We start from the raw sequence: 18,498 nt of genomic DNA on the forward strand, positions 1-18,498 counted from the left end.
ACTAGTCAGGATCGAGGCAAAGACAAGCAGAGCAAAGTACAGAGATATCCTTAATGAAAACCTGCTCCAGGACCTCAGACTAGGACCTCAGACTGGGGCAAAGTTTCACCTTCCAGGGCAATGACCCTAACCACACAGCCAAGAGAATGCAGGAGTGGCTTCGGGACAAGTCTCTGAATGTCCTTGAGTGGCCCAGCCACAGCCCGGACTTGAACCCGATCAAACATCTCTGGAGAGCCCTGAAAATAGCTGTGCAGCAACGCTCCCCAACCACACTGACAGAGCTTGAGAGGATCTGCAGAGAAGAATGGAAGAAACTCCCCAAATACAGGTGTGCCAAGCTTGTAGCGTCATAACCAAGAAGATTCAAGGCTGTAATCGCTGCCAAAGATGCTTCGAAACAGTACTGAGTAAAGGGTCTGAATAATGACAATATCAGTCAAAAGTTTGGACACACTTACTCATTCTGAATATTTCAGTTGTTTATTTTTAATACATTTGCAAAACATTTGACAAAACCAGTTTTTGCGTTTGTCATTTTGAGGTATTGTTTGCAGATTGAGGGGGGGGGGGGGGGAACAATTTCATACATTTTCGAATAACGTAACGTAACAAAATGTGGGGAAAAGTCAAGGGGTCTGAACAATTTCCAAATGCTCTGTATATAAGGAACGTAACAACACATCATGTAGATGTATATAATGACCAGACTATACTGCTCCTACATGGTAACAATACATCATGTATATAATGACCAGACTAGGTCTATACTGCTCCTACATGGTGTAACAATACATCATGTAGATGTATATAATGACCAGACTATACTGCTCCTACATGGTAACAATACATCATGTATATAATGACCAGACTAGGTCTATACTGCTCCTACATGGTGTAACAATACATCATGTATATAATGAACAGACTAGGTCTATACTGCTCCTACACGGTGTAACAATACATAGATATAGGTGTATAAAATTAACATCCACACAGTTAAAAGAAATATCAATTTACTTTTATTCAGTTAAATGTTGAAATAATCTAATCATTTTTACAAATCAGCACCTGTGTTTTATTTGATGGAACAGTACTGAAGGACATTGAGGTAGTAAATGTTTTATCATGTCAACAACTGATCAATGTTATCAGAACAACGTCGTCTAATTATCACACAGCTTCATAAGAACTACCACACAAATGAACTCAATGAAAAACACAACGACTAAATTCAACAGGTTAAGATCAGAATCAAGAAAAACATGAATGATTAATTACATTTTTTTTAAATAACAATATCCAAATCATATAATGAACACTTAAGGGTTTATATTTATCAATAAAAATTCATAATTAAAATCAAATACATGCTAAATCTATTCTAATTTTAGATGTGAAAATGTTTTGGGAGAAAAAAATTTACTAAGAACAAAAGTAAGCCTATTTTTTTCTTACAATTTTATTTCATGTGGCATAAACCAAAGCACAAAAGTTTGTCAAAACTATAAGTCAGAACACAGCCTCTATTCGCTCATGTGATTTCATGTCCTCTGACTGGGAAAATGTCTTTCCAAACTGAGAACACTGGAAATGATTCTATCCTGTGTGTGTTCCTTCGTGCCTTTTCAGGTTCACTAACTGGGTAAAACTCTTTCCACATTGGGAGCATTGGAAAGGCTTCTCTCCTGTGTGTGTCATCTCATGCTTTTTCAGTGTCCCTAAAAGGTAAAACTCTTTCCACACAAGGAGCAGTGGAAAGGCTTCTCTCCTGTGTGTATTCTCTCATGCATTTTCAAGTTCCCTAACCAGGCAAAACTTTTTCCACACTGAGAGCATTGGAAAGGCTTATCTCCTGTGTGTGTCCGCTCATGTGATTTTAGGTCCCCAAGCTGGATAAATCTCTTTCCACAGTCTGAACAGTGGTATGGCTTCTCCCCTGTGTGTGTTCTCAAATGCATATTCAGATTCCCTAACCGGGTAAAACTCTTTCCACACTGAGAGCATTGGAAAGGCCTCTCTACAGTGTGTGTTCTCTCGTGTGATTTCAGGTCCCCTGATGAGAAAAATTTACTTTCACATTGGGAGCATTGATATGGCTTCTCTCCAGTGTGTGTTCTTTCATGCACTTTTAGATGCCCTGAGTGTCCAAAACCTTTTCCACACTGGGAGCAGTGATAAGGCTTATTTCCTGTGTGTGTCATCTCATGCATTTTCAGGTTCCCTAAATGGGTAAAACGTTTTCCGCAGAAGGTGCAGTGGAAAGGCTTCTCTCCTGTGTGTGTCATCTCATGTGTTTTCAAGTTCCCTAAACGGGTAAAACTTTTTCCACAATGAGAGCATTGGAATGGTTGTTCGCCTGTGTGTATTCTCTTATGTTTTTTCAGATGTGATGACTGCATAAATCTCTTTCCACATTGAGAGCACTGGAAAGGCCTATCTACTAAATGTGTTCTCTCATGTTTTCTCAGGTCCCCTGGTGAGAAAAAACCCTTTTGACACTGGGAGCATTGATACGGCTTCTCTCCAGTGTGTGTTCGTTCATGCACTTTTAAATGCCCTGAGTATCTAAACCCCTTTCCACACTGAGAGCATTGGAACGGCTTCTCTCCTGTGTGTATTCTTTCATGCTCTTTCAGATGCGATGACTGGATAAATCTCTTTCCACACTGAGAGCATTGGAAAGGCCTCTCTAAAGACTGTCTGTGTGTTCTCTCATGTGACTTCAGGTCCCCTGGTGAGAAACATTTCTTTTCACACTGGGAGCATTGATATGGCTTCTCTCCAGTGTGTCTTCTTTCATGCACCTTCAGATGCCCTGACTGTCCAAAACCCTTTCCACACTGGGAGCAGTGATAAGGCTTCTCCCCTGTGTGTGTTTTCATATGTTCTTTCAGGTGCCCTAACCGGATAAATCTCTTTCCACACTGGGAGCAGTGGTGTGCTCTTGCTGGTTTGGACGTCTCTGGGTCAGGTTCTTCTGAAGGACTCGTCCCGCTTTCAGAATGAGAGTCTGTTCTCTCTCCTGTCAAAGACAGAGTGTTTGGTTAAACAGAGAGACCTGAATGAAACCTCCACATGGTAAAACTGTCTATATATCAGGTTTAATCTCGACTAGATCCCTCAATAAAAGAGCAGAGCTTGTCATCACAGAGTGGCTGTAGTGCTTTGAGGCTGATATAAACATTATTAAATGTATTGTTATTTTGCATGTATTAGACCTAATAGATAAATAGACTAGTCAGTATAGGATACATGTAATAGACTAGTCAGTATAGGATACATGTAATAGACTAGTCAGTATAGGATACATGTAATAGACTAGTCAGTATAGGATACATGTAATAGACTAGTCAGTATAGGATACATGTAATAGACTAGTCAGTATAGGATACATGTAATAGACTAGTCAGTATAGGATACATGTATTAGACTAGTCAGTATAGGATACATGTAATAGACCTAATAGATAAATAGACTAGTCAGTATTGGATACATGTAATAGACTAGTCAGTATAGGATACATGTAATAGACTAGTCAGTATAGGATACATGTAATAGACTAGTCAGTATAGGATACATGTAATAGACCTAATAGATAAATAGACTAGTCAGTATAGGATACATGTAATAGACTAGTCAGTATAGGATACATGTATTAGACTAGTCAGTATAGGATACATTATTGTTATATGGCTACTAGATCTAGAGGGGAAATCTGCAGTTCAAACAACATCCTGCCACAGTTTTGGTATACAGCTGATGGATGGGGGACAGAGGAACGTAACCAATCAAATTCATTGATAGCGCTATGGATGCAAAATTATAGTTGTAACCATGTTGAGCGAATAAGTCTTTGTTTACAATTAGGCTGTCACGCCCTGGTCTATATTTATTATGCTATCTTCATTTATTGGGTCGGCCAGGGTGTGACATGGGTTTATTTGTAGTGTGTTTCGTCTTGGGGTTGTGTGGGGTGTATAGATTAGTCTATGGCTGCCTGAGGCGGTTCTCAATCAGAGTCAGGTGATTATCGTTGTCTCTGATTGGGAACCATATTTAGGTAGCCTGGGTTTCACTGTGTGGTTGTGGGTGATTGTTCCTGTCTCTGTGTTTGTTGCACCAGTCAGGGCTGTTTCGGTTTTCCACGTTTGTTGTTTTTGTATTGTACGTATTTTCATCTTTATTAAAGATGTATCTAACGAACCACGCTGCATTTTGGTCCGATCCTTGTTCCACCTCTTCGTCAGAGGAGGAGTTAGAAGAAACCCGTTACATAGACATTGTTTACAAATAATGGAGGAAAAACAAGCTCAGGGTAAAAGTGTAACTATTAATCACACATCTAACTTTGGATGCAAATAAGTAACGACAAATTATTAACCTAGCCTAGTGGTTAGAGTGTTGGACTTGTAACCGAAAGGTTGCAAGATCAAATCCCAGAGGTGACAAGGTAAAAATCTGTCGTTCTGCCCCTGTTCCTAGGCCGTCATTGAAAATAATGTACACCCCACCCCCCCCGTCCCGTCCCGTCCTGGCCCAAACACCACAAAGCTAAACAACTGAAGCCCAAACTGTGGAAAGAACGTAAGGAAGAATTCAAAAGCGGTGGCTTGTGACATTTGTGATTTGTTTATTTACATAAAGTGTGGCGATATCAACCCCTTGTCACGTGTCGAAGCTGTAAAGTCTCAAAAGTAACATTTCGCTTGTTTGCAATGTATGCTGGGTAAACGCGGTGCCGGACACAAGCGGGGATGATGATGATGATGATGAGTGTAATCAAGATGAGAGAGTCGATGTATCAGTAGCGGGCACAGAAAATGACATGTTTTACTGTTTCAATCGGAAAGGCCTTCATTCTATCCATGTGAACGCACGGAGCCTGCTGCCGACATTAGAGGAATTAAAACCCCTCGCTTCTAACACCCGGGCTGCAGTAGTTACTGTGACATGACTCGATGGGACAATTGAGGACAATGAGGTTGAGCTACAGTAGTTACTGTGACATCACTCGATGAGACAATTGGGGACAATGAGGTTGAGCTACAGTAGTTACTGTAACATCACTCGATGGGACAATTGAGGACAATGAGGTTGAGCTACAGTAGTTACTGTAACATCACTCGATGGGACAATTGAGGACAATGAGGTTGAGCTACAGTAGTTACTGTGACATGACTCGATGGGACAATTGGGGACAATGAGGTTGAGCTACAGTAGTTACTGTGACATGACTCGATGGGACAATTGAGGACAATGAGGTTGAGCTACAGTAGTTACTGTGACATGACTCGATGGGACAATTGGGGACAATGAGGTTGAGATACAGTAGTTACTGTGACATGACTCGATGGGACAATTGAGGACAATGAGGTTGAGCTACAGTAGTTACTGTGACATGACTCGATGGGACAATTGGGGACAATGAGGTTGAGCTACAGTAGTTACTGTGACATGACTCGATGGGACAATTGGGGACAATGAGGTTGAGCTACAGTAGTTACTGTGACATGACTCGATGGGACAATTGGGGACAATGAGGTTGAGCTACAGTAGTTACTGTGACATGACTCGATGGGACAATTGGGGACAATGAGGTTGAGCTACAGTAGTTACTGTGACATGACTCGATGGGACAATTGGGGACAATGAGGTTGAGCTACAGTAGTTACTGTGACATGACTCGATGGGACAATTGGGGACAATGAGGTTGAGCTACAGTAGTTACTGTGACATGACTCGATGGGACAATGAGGTTGAGCTACCGGGTTTGTAGCGTTTATAGAATTGACCCGAAACCAAAAACAGTGGCGGCATGTTTTGTTTTTTAAAAACTAGGAATGATATGTATTTTAACTGTCGTTCAGATCTGACAATGGATGGTCTTGAGGTTGAGGCTCCAGTAGATACACTTCCTCCTAAATGTCGTCCATGTTGGTCTGTGCTATCGGCCTTCGCAGCAGAATCATTTACTGGAATCAAATTGCTGTGATCGAAAGCTATTCTGCTTGGCGATTTCAATACAAAATGTGCAGTTACCACCCAGGAAAAGTACACTAGTAAATGCCCTGTATAATTTTAAATCAGTTATTGTTAGGAATATTATGAATAAATGAATAAACAATATTCTAATTTTAAATAGAACTGTAACTAAAGTAAACTTATACTCTGTTTTTATTATATCTGATTAACAATATGAGTTCATAAGAAGGGAGTGTGTGACACGGACAAGGAGTAATTAAAGTTAATGAACACCATTCCAACTTGGAAGAAAAGAATGGGTTGTGGCTTAAGTAAGCAGATAAGGTTGTTAACCTATGGTTGAACCGAAGAAACTGAGCTCTGGGGTGTTTTAGATAAGGCAGTGAGTGCATTCCTAGGTTCTCTGTTAATTAGAACTGTCAGCTCAGTGGTGATCGATAATGGTGAGGAGTCAAAAGTTAATTCAGTTGTGTTGTGTGTCGTGTGCTAGGAGGGTCAGAATGAACTAAGAATGAACTTTTAAAGTTCCCTTTGAACCGGTCTGGGAGGAGGGGATTCATTTTTAGAAGCAATGAAATGACGTCATGTTATTGGATATAAACTGTTGCTCATGGTAACGTGGCAGCGCGCTCCGAGAATAAATACTTTTATCGATAAGACTGGTCTCCGTCTATTTTATGCAAACAAGAATCTTACAAATTCTCATAAAATAGATTAAGGGAATTCATACGGTAACCTGCTGTACCCGGAAGACATCCAAACTACTACTAAAGGCAAAGTAATAAATACATGAAGGTACTGTCTATGACACAATACTCAAAAGAACGTTTTGTAATTTTGGATTCCATGTACTAAACTGTGAAGATGTCGATTTAAGCTTGGTATCTTTTTCTAAAGATCTGTTTCTCTCTGCACTCGACGAAAACAAATTCAGAATCAAACAGCGGAGAAATGGATCACTTCCCGAGATCTTAGACCTCATAAGAAAAAAGGGACCGCTACCTGGCCAGATCCAGAAGGACAAAATCTACAACAAGATGATGACGGTTATATTAACTGTAGAAACCAGGGGGAAGATACAAAATGGATAAGGCCAAATCCAAACACTACATAGACGCCGTTAATGACAACTTACATCAGCCTCAAACTGTGGAAGATTTTAAAGGACATTGGCTCAGAAACTCTGCACAAGGTAAAAACCCTTTAGGTCTGGATATTGATGATGTTTTATGTTATGACCAGGCAAAGGTTGCAAATTATTTTTTTTAAATTTAACCACTATAGTCTCATCTCTTGTTAAGAAGTTACCGGCCTTCTCTGGACACTATGACCGTCTTTCATTGCCAACTTTTTACCAACTTCTACCATAGCAAAGGTATGTTTGAGTTGTGCATGATAACAGGACCAAGTTAACAATCTACGATGCTTAAAGAGCACCAACAAAAGCAACTGGACTGGATAACCTTCCTGCAAGGTTCATAAAGGGTAGTGCTTGTGTCACCGCTAAAAGGATAACACATATTTGTAAACCTTTCTATTAGTAGTGGTACATTTCCCAAGGATCTCAAAACAGCCCCGGGGCGGTTCCACTCCACAAGAAGAGCATGTAGGAAACTACAGGCCTGTGTCAATCCTCAAGCACCTCATCCAAAGTTGTCAAGAGATTTGTTTTTTTAATCAACTTGAGGGATAAAACTTCTTTATGAACTCCAGTCTGGCTTCATTCCACGGATTACTTACTTATTTATCTTTCACATTAAGTAGGAAAGTGAGAAGGGGGAACTATACAGGTTAGACTTGCAGAAAGCTTTTGACACTGTGGACCAATGACATTCCCCTGATGAAACTGACATGCATGGGTCTAAACTATGTAGCAGTGAATTGGTTTAGGTCTTATATGACCAACAGAACACAAGTATGTAATGTTGGTGATGTCAGAGGCCAAATAAATATTTTATGGAACACCGCAGGGATCAATTTTAGGGCCTCTCTTATTTCTAATATATGTTAATGATATGCCAGATACAGTAAACCTGTATAAACTATTTTTTTATGCTGATGATTCAGCCATACTGGTATCAGGGAAGGATACATAGAGGAGACCCTCAGACCCTCAGTAAGGAATTGCATTTTGTTTTGATTGGTTGTGTGACAGCAAATTGTCACTACATTTTGGAAAACCCGAATCGATTTTGTTTGAAACAAAACTTAGATTGCTTAGGGCTGACAAGATAACAGTAAACTGTGCAGGCAAGGAGATTGAATCTAAAACAAGTGTATCTTGGTGTGTCCCGAGATTATCCCATTCTGGAGACCTGATTGCTACTAAAATTCTTTCTAAAATGGCGAACAAATATATATATTTTTTTATATCGTAATGTTAGACATTTTAACATTAAAGTTAAGAAACTGCTTGTCTCAACCTTGACTCAGTGTCATGTTGATTATGCTCTGCACGGGTATAAAAAAAAGGTCATGCAAAATGTTATCAGGTTGAAGTCTGAAGCTTGTGGAAGGCTACCCAAAACATTTGACCCAAGTTAAACAATTTAAAGGCAATGCTACCAAATACTTATTGAGTGTATGTAAACATCTGACCCACTGGGAATGTGATGAAATAAATAAAAGCTGAAATAAGTCATTCTCTCTGCTATTATTCTGACATTTCACATTCTTAAAATAAAGTGGTGATCCTAACTGACCTAAGACAGGGAATGTTCTACTAGGACCAAATGTCAAGAGTTTAAATGTATTTGGCTAAGGTGTATGTAAAGTTCTGACTTCCACTGTACGTCATATTGAGGTGTTTAGCTATATGTTAAACCTGATCAATCAACTGTATGTCATATTGAGGTGTCTAGCTATAAGTTAAACCTGATCAATCAACTGTATGTCATATTGAGGTGTCTAGCTATAAGTTAAACCTGATCAATCAACTGTATGTCATATTGAGGTGTCTAGCTATATGTTAAACCTGATCAATCAACTGTACGTCATATTGAGGTGTCGAGCTATAAGTTAAACCTGATCAATCAACTGTATGTCATATTGAGGTGTCTAGCTATATGTTAAACCTGATCAATCAACTGTATGTCATATTGAGGTGTCTAGCTATAAGTTAAACCTGATCAATCAACTGTATGTCATATTGAGGTGTTTAGCTATAAGTTAAACCTGATCAATCAACTGTATGTCATATTGAGGTGTCTAGCTATAAGTTAAACCTGATCAATCAACTGTATGTCATATTGAGGTGTTTAGCTATAAGTTAAACCTGATCAATCAACTGTATGTCATATTGAGGTGTTTAGCTATAAGTTAAACCTGATCAATCAACTGTATGTCATATTGAGGTGTTTAGCTATAAGTTAAACCTGATCAATCAACTGTATGTCATATTGAGGTGTTTCGCTATAAACTGGAAACTGGAATCCATACATTCTGAGGCTGCATTTATTGTTGCTGGGGATTTTAACAAGGCTAATCTGAAAACAACACTCCCTAAATTGTATCAGCATATCGATTGTGCAACCAGGGCTGGCAAAACCTTGGATCATTGTTATTCTAACTTCCGCGACGCATATAAGGCCCTGCCCCGCCCTCCTTTCGGAAAAGCTGACCACGACTCCATTTTGCTGATCCCTCCCGACAGACAGAAACTAAAACAAGAAGCTCCCACGCTGAGGTCTGTCCAACGCTGGTCCAACCAAGCTGATTCCACACTCCAAGACTGCTTCCATCACGTGGACTGGGATATGTTTCGTATTGCATCAGACAACAACATTGACGAATACGCTGATTCGGTGTGCGAGTTCATTAGAACGTGCGTTGAAGATGTCGTTCCCATAGCAACGATTAAAACATTCCCTAACCAGAAACAGTGGATTGATGGCAGCATTCGCGTGAAACTGAAAGCGCGAACCACTGCTTTTAATCAGGGCAAGGTGACTGGTAACATGACCGAATACAAACAGTGCAGCTACTCCTTCCGCAAGGCTATCAAACAAGCTAAGCATCAGTATAGAGACAAAGTAGAATCTCAATTCAACGGCTCAGACACAAGAGGTATGTGGCAGGGTCTACAGTCAATCACGGACTACAAGAAGAAAACCAGCCCAGTCACGGACCAGGATGTCTTGCTCCCAGGCAGACTAAATAACTTTTTTCCCGCTTTGAGGACAAAACAGTGCCACTGACACGGCCTGCAACGAAAACATGCGGACTCTCCTTCACTGCAGCCGAGGTGAGTAAAACATTTAAACGTGTTAACCCTCGCAAGGCTGCAGGCCCAGACGGCATCCCCAGCCGCGCCCTCAGAGCATGCGCAGACCAGCTGGCTGGTGTGTTTACGGACATATTCAATCAATCTCTATACCAGTCTGCTGTTCCCACATGCTTCAAGAGAGCCACCATTGTTCCTGTTCCCAAGAAAGCTAAGGTAACTGAGCTAAATGACTACCGCCCCGTAGCACTCACTTCCGTCATCATGAAGTGCTTTGAGAGACTAGTCCAGGACCATATCACCTCCACCCTACCTGACACCCTAGACCCACTCCAATTTGCTTACCGCCCAAATAGGTCCACAGACGATGCAATCTCAACCACACTGCACACTACCCTAACCCATCTGGACAAAAGGAATACCTATTTGAGAATGCTGTTCATTGACTACAGCTCGGCATTTAACACCATAGTACCCTCCAAGATCGTCATCAAGCTCGAGACCCTGGGTCTCGACCCCGCCCTGTGCAACTGGGTACTGGACTTCCTGACGGGCCGCCCCCAGGTGGTGAGGGTAGGCAACAACATCTCCACCCCGCTGATCCTCAACACTGGGGCCCCACAAGGGTGCGTTCTGAGCCCTCTCCTGTACTCCCTGTTCACCCACGACTGCGCGGCAACGCACGCCTCCAACTCAATCATCAAGTTTGCGGACGACACAACAGTGGTAGGCTTGATTACCAACAACGACGAGACGGCCTACAGGGAGGAGGTGAGGGCCCTCGGAGTGTGGTGTCAGGACAATAACCTCACACTCAACGTCAACAAAACTAAGGAGATGATTGTGGACTTTAGGAAACAGCAGAGGGAGCACCCCCCTATCCACATCGATGGAAGAGTAGTGGAGAGGGTAGTAGGTTTTAAGTTCCTCGGCATACACATCACAGACAAACTGAATTGGTCCACTCACACAGACAGCATCGTGAAGAAGGCGCAGCAGCGCCTCTTCAACCTCAGGAGGCTGAAGAAATTCGGCTTGTCACCAAAAGCACTCACAAACTTCTACAGATGCACAATCGAGAGCATCCTGGCGGGCTGTATCACCGCCTGGTACGGAAACTGCTCCGCCCACAACCGTAAGGCTCTCCAGAGGGTAGTGAGGTCTGCACAATGCATCACCGGGGGCAAACTACCTGCCCTCCAGGACACCTACACCACCCGATGTTACAGGAAGGCCATAAAGATCATCAAGGACAACAACCACCCGAGCCACTGCCTGTTCACCCCGCTATCATCCAGAAGGCGAGGTCAGTACAGGTGCATCAAAGCTGGGACCGAGAGACTGAAAAACAGCTTCTATCTCAAGGCCATCAGACTGTTAAACAGCAACCACTAACATTGAGTGGCTGCTGCCAACACACTGACTCAACTCCAGCCACTTTAATAATGGGAATTGATGGGAAATGATGTAAAATATATCACGAGGAGGTGGGCAATTGGATGAAAGCTTCCTTCTGACGGGGAATTACCAAGGAGGTGGACAAGTGGATGAACGCTTCCTTCTGACGGGGAATTACCAAGGAGGTGGACAAGTGGATGAACGCTTCCTTCTGACGGGGAATTACCAAGGAGGTGGACAAGTGGATGAACGCTTCCTTCTGACGGGGAATTACCAAGGAGGTGGGCAAGTGGATGAACGCTTCCTTCTGACGGGGAATTACCAAGGAGGTGGGCAAGTGGATGAACCTTTTTGTTTATCAATCGCATTCTATTATATCTGGAATCATTATGAATTCAATGAATGTCATATCAGAGAGCAATGTTTCAATTTCACACCTTTTTTGTTGTTGTTTGTTTTGCTTAAGAAGGTCAGTACCCTGTCTAGCCTGCCAGATGTTTGAGAGGGCGAAGACTGTGGTGGCGGAGTTGAAGCCCATCAAACCTGTTTTCACCACGGCACATGATCGGTAAGTGTCCCAATTCAAATGTTGCCCTGATAAGTTGTTTTGTGATGGTTTCTTTTTATTTGACCACAGCAGAGTTTTTTTTACAATTCGTTTTTTCCTGGTATATAATCAGACATATTTCAATATCTTACATTGTCAATAGATATCCCTTTCCTATCCCCTCGTCCAGGTTTGGTGAATGGACCAACCAGACCCTGAAGACTGCCATGGGCAAGTTCCTTGATTGGTACCAGGAACGGTGGGAGAACAACCTGAAGGTAATTCTCTTTGAACACAACAGCAGTTTCCAGGCCGAGTACGACTGAGGTAAACAATGCAATTGTACATACACTTATTACATATACTGTAGTCTTTCTCATGTGTGATTGACTTAGTGTTGTTGTTTGTCTATTGTTATTTTTGTATAACGTACTTTCAGATCACTGAAACCCCACCGGTGGACGTTGTGGAACCAGATCAGAACGCCATCGAGTCCTTCAGGCACGGACTGAGAAGGACGTGGAGGTTTTTCATTGTCCACGGACAGAGAAGGACGAGGAGGTTTCTCACCAGGCACAGACTGAGAAGGACGAGGAGGTTTATCACCAGGCACAGACTGAGAAGGACAAGGAGGTTTATCACCAGGCACGGACTGAGAAGGACGAGGAGGTTTATCACCAGACACGGACTGAGAAGGACGAGGAGGTTTATCACCAGGCACGGACTGAGAAGGACAAGGAGGTTTATCACCAGGCACAGACTGAGAAGGACAAGGAGGTTTTTCACCAGACACGGACTGAGAAGGACGAGGAGGTTTATCACCAGACACGGACTGAGAAGGACGAGGAGGTTTATCACCAGACACGGACTGAGAAGGACGAGGAGGTTTATCACCAGGCACGGACTGAGAAGGACAAGGAGGTTTATCACCAGGCACGGACTGAGAAGGACGAGGAAGTTTATCACCAGGCACGGACTGAGAAGGACGAGGAGGTTTATCACCAGACACGGACTGAGAAGGACAAGGAGGTTTATCACCAGGCACGGACTGAGAAGGACGAGGAGGTTTATCACCAAGCACGGACTGAGAAGGACGAGTTTTTTTTCACCAGGCACGGACTGGGAAGGACGAGGAGGTTTATCACCAGGCACGGACTGAGAAGGACGAGGAGGTTTATCACCAGGCACGGACTGAGAAGAGCGAGGAGGTTTTTCACCAGACACAGACTGAGAAGGACGAGGTTTATCACCAGGCACGAACTGAGAAGGACGAGGAGGTTTTTCACCAGGCACGAACTGAGAAGGACGAGGAGGTTTTTCACCAGGCACGGACTGAGAAGGACGAGGAGGTTTTTCACCAGGCACGGACTGAGAAGGACGAGGAGGTTTATCACCAGGCACGGACTGAGAAGGACGAGGAGGTTTATCACCAGACACGGACTGAGAAGAGCGAGGAGGTTTTTCACCAGACGCGGACTGAGAAGAGCGAGGAGGTTTTTCACCAGACACGGACTGAGAAGGACGAGGAGGTTTTTCACCAGGCACGGACTGAGAAGGACGAGGAGGTTTATCAGCAGGTAAAAATGACTGCCCGCTGTTAATTTATTTTTATAACACTGCACTAATCCATTACATTTTCTCCCCAATAAAGTGTAACATGTTTGTTTGCTTGTTTATGTCTCTGTCTCCTACCATGTTCCCTTTAACTCTGCTCCTGTTCTCCAGGACCTAGGGGTACCAACTCCAACTTTTCATTACATCATCTACAGCTACTGTTGATGTCATTGTCTGCTGAGAAAGTGTTCTTGCTGTATCATACTGGCCACATACTATGAGAGATACACTGATGAACTAAAAACCTCTGGCACTGCAAACACTCAGAACAAAAGAGAGAGCAGCAATGTCTGGACTTTTCTGTCTCCCTCTTCAAGTCCCCCTTTCTGAGAACAAGTGAATTCCACACTCCAGAAATCAGTAGTTTAGTCTATGATTGCCATGTGAGTGCACAACAAAAATCTGTAAAAAAAATAAATCTGTAAAAATAAATCTGTGAAGATAAATTAATGACTGTACCAAAAACTACCAAAGTTTAGGTATTAAAATCTTAAATATTGCCAGGTTGGTTTTCACAGCTGTTCCACAGGGTGTTCATTACTGTAAGCTCTAAGGTATCCTGACTTGTCCAGGGACCTACAATAGAGATGTATATGAGCTATGCGAGATCATAATAGACTATTGAAATTATATTATTTCAGTGTAGATGAGGGAAGGGCAGGTTAAATTAAAAACATCACAGACAGACAAGCCAGTGTGTGAATTAAATGGATTTGCATATGAAATGGAGTGGAAATTAGCTGACTTCCTGGTCTGTAAGGTAAGTGGCTTTAATGTGTCAAGCAGATGACTCCTCATCCCCTCTCTCACCCTCTCTCTCCTCATCCTTTCTCTCCTCATCCCCTCTCTCCTCTCCCTGACTTCCTGGTCTGTAAGGTAAGTAACTTTGATGTGTCAAGCAGACGACACGTTCTCTTTGCCATTTACGAAACGTAGCAACGTTTAAGACACGGACTTCATGTTGTAATGTTAACAAACGTGCTAAAAAAAAAGTTTGAATTAATATTTTCATTTTATTAGCTAAACTAAACTTGTTTGCATAGCGATGATGAAAAGAACGTAATTTAGGCTGCAAAATTCTAATCATTAGGTCATCACACCGTTGATATAGCAACGGACGCTAAAAGTTAATCGAATCCCATTGTGATGTAGAGGGGGAAGCTATTTGGCCGGGGGACATTATGGTGTCCTGTGTGGCTCAGTCGGTAGAGCATGGCGCTTGCAACGCCAAGCGTCGTGGGTTCGTTTCCCACTGGGGCCACCCATATGTAAAAGTAGTGGCCCCAGCCGACTTGTAAGTCGCTTTGGACAAAAGCGTCTGCTAAATGGGATATATTATTATTATATTATATATTTGGCACGACAGGCCCTTAGGTTTATTACTGCTGATGGTTCTGGAACTCACCATTGGGCCCTTAGGTTTATTACTGCTGATGGTTCTAGAACTCACCATTGGGCCCTTAGGTTTATTACTGCTGATGGTTCTAGAACTCACCATTGGGCCCTTAGGTTTATTACTACTGATGGTTCTAGAACTCACCATTGGGCCCTTAGGTTTATTACTACTGATGGTTCTAGATCTCACCATTGTGTTTCGTATCAAAAATTGGGTTGGGCCTTTTGGAAAGCAAAGATAGCATTTTCTTGTGTTTATCTACAAAGCATTCATGTAGAAACTTCCTATGTATCTATCATCATGAATTCAATTTAGACCAACAAAATGACCAACCTGGTCTCAGGCGTGGATAACCCTGGAGGTTTTTTGCACCCTTCATATGGAACAACTTCACAGAGCTCTCTGATATGAGATGTTCTGTTCCACAGAGAGCCGGTGTGGTGGTTCTTATCCACAGAGAGCCGGTGTGGTGGTTCTTATCCACAGAGGGCCGGTGTGGTGGTTCTTATCCACAGAGGGCCAGTGTGGTGGTTCTTATCCACAGAGGGCCGGTGTGGTGGTTCTTATCCACACAGGGCCGGTGTGGTGGTTCTTATCCACAGAGGGCCGGTGTGGTGGTTCTTATCCACAGAGGGCCGGTGTGGTGGTTCTTATCCACAGAGGGCCAGTGTGGTGGTTCTTATCCACAGAGGGCCAGTGTGGTGGTTCTTATCCACACAGGGCCGGTGTGGTGGTTCTTATCCACAGAGGGCCGGTGTGGTGGTTCTTATCCACAGAGGGCCGGTGTGGTGGTTCTTATCCACACAGGGCCGGTGTGGTGGTTCTTATCCACAGAGGGCCGGTGTGGTGGTTCTTATCCACAGAGGGCCGGTGTGGTGGTTCTTATCCACAGAGGGCCGGTGTGGTGGTTCTTATCCACACAGGGCCGGTGTGGTGGTTCTTATCCACAGAGAGCCGGTGTGGTGGTTCTTATCCACACAGGGCCGGTGTGGTGGTTCTTATCCACAGAGGGCCGGTGTGGTGGTTCTTATCCACAGAGGGCCGGTGTGGTGGTTCTTATCCACAGAGGGCCGGTGTGGTGGTTCTTATCCACAGAGGGCCGGTGTGGTGGTTCTTATCCACAGAGGGCCGGTGCGGTAGTAGATTTTTGTTCTAACCAATCAGTAACAACTAATCAAGTCTTGATTGAAGTCAAGATCACATAACAAAATGTCTGTTTTTAACAATTGGAAATGTATTTTTTTTTATTGATTATATTTAAAAATGTATTATTTAATGGGTATGGCTATTAAACCCAGTCTGGACATTTCACATATTTTATTTATAAAACTAAACATGAACGATTCATCTTTAATTTTAGCTCCACTTTCTTTCAGGAACATTAGGGCTGTATACGTTAGAAATGTCTACCTTTAGATTTGTGTGGGCTTAATGTACAACTTAACCTATATTTTTGGTTCTGATGGGAACTGTGACAGTTGAACTAAAGCTCGTGGGGCATTTATAAATGAGGCTATATTTAAACAATAAGGCCCTGGGGGGTGTGGCCAATATTCCACGGCTATGGGCTGTTCTTAAGCACGACGCAACGCAGAGTGCCTGGATACAGCCCTTAGCCGTGGAATATTGGCCATATACCACAAACACCTGAGTTCCCTTATTTTTATTATAAACTGGTTACCAACGTAATTAGAGCAGTAAAATGTATGTTTTGTCATACCCATGGTATACCACGGCTTTCAGCCAATCAGCATTCAGGGCTCCAACCTCCCAGTTTATAGTCTCCAATAAAGAATGGCTAGGCCGATATATCACTAGTTTAACCGTTGTAAAAACCGCAAGGACCAATCGCAGAATCCTTCAGTAAAGAACAACATTCCTGTGTAGAACGTCAATAGAATGCCCCTTAAAAACAACACAGTTCAACAACTGCAGAGTTTGTGACCCCTGTTTATAAGACAATACTCACTGGTGTTAATCAGATCTTCTGTCTCCTCCTCCTCCCCTCCTCCTTCTTCTTCTTCTTCCTCCTCATCATCATCATCCTCTTTCACTCCCAAAACGTCTTCCTTCTCCTCTTTTATTGATATAGCATCCTCTTCCTCTTTCACTCCAAAATGTTCTCTCTCTTCTTTCAGTATAACATCCTCCTCCTCTTTTTTCAATGTGATATCTTCCTCTTCCTCCCTTTTCATTATCGAAGCTTCCACCTCCTCCTCTTCCACTGTGACAGCCTCCTCTTCCTCCTTTTTTATTTTTAAAGCTTCTACCTCCTCCTCTTCTACTGTGACAGCCTCTATCCCCTCTTCCTCTTTCACTCCAAATTGTTCTTTCTCTTCTTTCACTGTAACAACCTCCTCCTCTTTTTTCAATGTGATATCTTCCTCTTCCTCCCTTTTCATTATCGAAGCTTCCACCTCCTCCTCTTCCACTGTGACAGCCTCCTCTTCCTCCTTTTTCATTCTGAAAGCTTCTACTTCCTCTTCTTCCACTATGACAGCCTCTATCCCCTCTTCTGGCCCAAAATGTTCTTTCTCTTCTTTCACTGCAACATTCTCCTCTTCCTCCTTTTTAATTCTGAAAACGTCTTCATCTCCTTTCACTGTAACACCCTCATCTTCTTCTTTCACGACAATGTTCAGCCCCAGAGCTTCGGTCTCCGTGCAACAAACCTCCTCTTCTTCAGCAGAGGGGGAATAATTTAATGAGCTCATAGTCGGAGATATTAGCTAGCTATTTAGCTATTTAGCATTAGCGACTATCCTAGTGCTAGGCTCAGTATCAATCTTAACAGGTTTGCAAATGTATTGAGCAAATTAGGTCAAACTTAACCAGTAGATAAGTCAACAGACGTGTGTTTAAAACACTAAGATTAGTTAATGTTCACAAAAATGGCTTATGACCGTCAATGTTTCGGTTTATTGTTGGCTATCAAGCAACTGAGGTGGTTGAAAGAATAGCTTTGTTGACCGCTGCGAAGCAGGCAAGAAGACCTAAGTACGTCCGGGTCACAGGTTTTGGAATCCTTTAGGATAAGAGTCCCATCCTGTTTACTTTGAAACTGAATAATTATGGTGAAATCTATGGAAAATGTGCACCATTATGGATGTATTTTGTACTATCTGTCATTAAAAGACTAATCAGTGTTGAGTTCGAGACCGACTCAAGACCAAGACTGGGAGGGGGCGAGTGGTCCGAGACCGAGTCGAGCCCAGAAAAATGTGAGTCCAATTCAGGACCATGACTGTAATTTTGTCAAATCGATACCATAATAAAGAGTTCAAAATGTTCAGTGTTTCTGTGTTCATATTTCAGAACAACATGAATTATTTAGAC

At 42.7% G+C, this 18,498-nt stretch overlaps 1 protein-coding gene across 1 annotated transcript; it reads right to left on the reverse strand.

Moving 5' to 3' along the window:
- Window positions 1-1,672: 1,672 nt before the first annotated feature.
- On the reverse strand, window positions 1,673-18,130 carry LOC135537315 (oocyte zinc finger protein XlCOF6-like). Its single transcript, XM_064963523.1, has 2 exons — window positions 17,132-18,130; window positions 1,673-3,025 (listed from the first exon to the last, which is right to left on the reverse strand). Exons 1-2 carry the CDS (start codon window positions 17,874-17,876, stop codon window positions 1,722-1,724), a joined length of 2,049 nt encoding a protein of 682 aa, XP_064819595.1. The 5' UTR covers window positions 17,877-18,130; the 3' UTR covers window positions 1,673-1,721.
- Window positions 18,131-18,498: the final 368 nt, after the last annotated feature.

The sequence above is a fragment of the Oncorhynchus masou genome, unplaced genomic scaffold (assembly GCF_036934945.1).
Source record: "Oncorhynchus masou masou isolate Uvic2021 unplaced genomic scaffold, UVic_Omas_1.1 unplaced_scaffold_750, whole genome shotgun sequence".
NCBI classification, from domain to species: Eukaryota; Metazoa; Chordata; class Actinopteri; order Salmoniformes; family Salmonidae; genus Oncorhynchus; species Oncorhynchus masou.

Excerpts from the sequence above, each read along its gene's own strand:
- LOC135537315 (XM_064963523.1), bottom strand. The coding sequence starts at position 17,876 with ATGAGCTCATTAAATTATTCCCCCTCTGCTGAAGAAGAGGAGGTTTGT. Across the intron at positions 3,026-17,131 it reads AGAAGATCTGATTAACACCA|GAGAGAGAACAGACTCTCAT; the intron begins GTGAGTATTGTC and ends TGTCTTTGACAG.